General features: G+C 60.4%; 1 protein-coding gene across 1 annotated transcript in view; it reads left to right on the plus strand.

Moving 5' to 3' along the window:
* SF1 (splicing factor 1) overlaps positions 1-2,090 on the plus strand; it is a 9,741-nt gene extending 7,651 nt beyond the window's left edge. Inside the window, exons 2-7 of the mRNA XM_019005533.2 lie at positions 99-251; positions 360-449; positions 841-1,024; positions 1,104-1,219; positions 1,301-1,408; positions 1,850-2,090. Coding sequence (XP_018861078.1) covers positions 208-251; positions 360-449; positions 841-1,024; positions 1,104-1,219; positions 1,301-1,408; positions 1,850-2,075 — 768 coding nt within the window. The 5' untranslated portion in view covers positions 99-207 and the 3' untranslated portion in view covers positions 2,076-2,090. The remainder of the gene's footprint in view (positions 1-98; positions 252-359; positions 450-840; positions 1,025-1,103; positions 1,220-1,300; positions 1,409-1,849) is intronic.
* Positions 2,091-2,607: the final 517 nt, after the last annotated feature.

Consider the following 2,607-nt stretch of genomic DNA (forward strand, 5'->3'; position numbering starts at 1 on the left):
GGGGGCTGGGAGGGTTGGGGAGGGGGTTCTGGGGGTACAACCCCCCCTCCCCGAGGGGTCTGGGGGCCTGCCAGTGACCCCTCCACCCCCCGGAGCAGGTCCCCCTCCCCGGAGCCCATCTACAACAGCGAGGGGAAGCGCCTGAACACGCGGGAGTTCCGCACGCGCAAGAAGCTGGAGGAGGAGAGGCACAACCTCATCACCGAGATGGTGGCCCTGAACCCCGACTTCAAGCCCCCAGCTGACTACAAGTGAGGAGGGATCACCCCCCACACCTCCAATTTGGGGCTGATTCCGCCCAGTTTGGGGCTCCCCCGAGGGTTTGACCTCCCCCCACCCTGATTTTTGTTGTTGCTCAGGCCGCCGGCGACGCGGGTGAGCGACAAGGTGATGATCCCGCAGGATGAGTACCCCGAGATCAACTTTGTGGGGCTCCTCATCGGGCCCAGGTAGGCACCCCGAGATCCTGGGGGGCTGCGGGGGTCCCCTCAGATTCACCCCAGGAATTTGGGGAGTCGCTGAAGACACCGAGGTGCTGCTGGGTCCCCATCCCACACCTGCAGCGTCCCAGTCTGGGTGACCCCTTTGTTCCTCCCACCGCCCCACAATCCCCCCCTAATTAACACAGAGCTGTTTAACGACACCCCTGTGTCCATTAAGAGCTCCTGATGAGCCAAGGTCCCCCCACTCACCCCAGCCTGGGTGTGGGACCCCCCAAAACTGCCAAGCAGAGCACGGGGAGGGATCACAACCCGAGGCGAGGCTGGAGGACGGGCGGGCTCCGAGCGTCCCCCACTGCTCCCCCCACCTGACCTCGGGCTCCTGCTGCCCCATTCCCAGGGGGAACACGCTGAAGAACATCGAGAAGGAGTGCAATGCCAAGATCATGATCAGGGGCAAGGGCTCGGTGAAGGAGGGCAAGGTGGGCCGCAAGGACGGGCAGATGCTGCCCGGCGAGGACGAGCCCCTGCACGCCCTCGTCACCGCCAACACCATGGAGAACGTCAAGAAAGCCGTGGAGCAGGTTCGGGGCTGTCCCCAGGGGGTGTTTTTGGGGGTCTGGAGGTGCAGCCCCCCCATCTCACACCCCCTGTGCCCCCCAGATCAGGAACATCCTGAAGCAGGGCATCGAGACCCCCGAGGACCAGAACGATCTGCGCAAGATGCAGCTGCGGGAGCTGGCGCGGCTCAACGGGACCCTGCGGGAGGACGACAACAGGTCAGAGGGGTCCCATCACCCCTTCATTAATTCAGGGATAATCCCCTGAGCCCCCAAATAACCCTTCTGTGCCCTGCCCAGGATCCTGAGGCCGTGGCAGAGCACTGAGACTCGCAGCATCACCAACACCACGGTGTGCACCAAGTGCGGCGGGGCCGGGCACATCGCCTCCGACTGCAAGTTTGCCAGGTGACCCCCAAAATAAACCCCCAGATCTTCCTGGGGTTCCCTAAACGTCCCCCCAAAAACCCACCAGATCTTCCTGAGATCCTCACAATTTTTTGAGATCCTCTGCCTGAGATGCTCTCTCGATTTCCTTCAAATGAAGCGAACAATGAGCCCCGAATTTCCTTAAATCTCTGAGATCTCAAACCTTGAGATTTCCTAAATCAGCCTTGAGATTTCTCCAAACCCTCAAAATCCTCCCTAAACTTCCCTGGGAATCCACCAAGTCCTCAAAACCTCCTTGGGGATCCTGCTAATCTCCCAAAGATTTCCCCAAAACCCCACAAAATACTTTTAAATCTCCTCAAGCCCCTCTGGAATCCCCCAGAAGTTTTCTTAGGGCACCCCCAGGGTTGGGTTTGGGGAGGATTTGGGGGTGCAGCCTCACCGTGCCCCCCTTGGCAGGCCCGGGGACCCGCAGTCGGCGCAGGACAAGGCACGGATGGACAAGGAGTACCTGTCCCTCATGGCTGAGCTGGGCGAGGCTCCGGTGTCCGTCAGCTCCAACGCCGCCCACAACAACAGCCCCTTGTCCAGCAGCCACCGTGCAGCCAGCCAGGCTGGGGGGCAGCCCCCCCCGGTGAGTGACACCCCAAAAAAACACCTCGGGGAACCCCCAGAGCTCACCTGAAACACCCCAAAATCAGCCCCTCATCCTCACCTGGTCAGGTGTGGGAACACCTGAGTGACACCCCCAAAAAAACGCCTCTGGGATCCCCCAGAGCTCACCTGAAACACCCCAAAATCAGCCCCTCATCCTCACCTGGTCAGGTGTGGGAGCTGAGTGACCCCTCCCCCAAAAAAAGCATCTCTGGGACCCCCCTAGAATCACCTGAAACACCCCAAAATCTGCCCTTCATTCTCACCGGGTCAGGTGTGGGAGCAGTGCCCTCCCCACTGAGTGACACCCCCCAAAAAATCACCTCTGGGAACCCCCAGAATCACCTGAAAAACACCTCAAAATCAGCCCCTCATCCTCACCTGGTCAGGTGTGGGAGCTGAGTGACTCCCCCCCCAAAAAAAGCATCTCTGGGACCCCCCTAGAATCACCTGAAACACCCCAAAATCAGCCCTTCATCCTCACCTGGTCAGGTGTGGGAGAAGTGCCTTTCCCACTGAGTGACACCCCCCAAAAAACACCTCTGGGACCCCCCAAAATCCTC

This window comes from Parus major, unplaced genomic scaffold (genome assembly GCF_001522545.3).
Source record: "Parus major isolate Abel unplaced genomic scaffold, Parus_major1.1 Scaffold640, whole genome shotgun sequence".
Classification (NCBI taxonomy): domain Eukaryota; kingdom Metazoa; phylum Chordata; class Aves; order Passeriformes; family Paridae; genus Parus; species Parus major.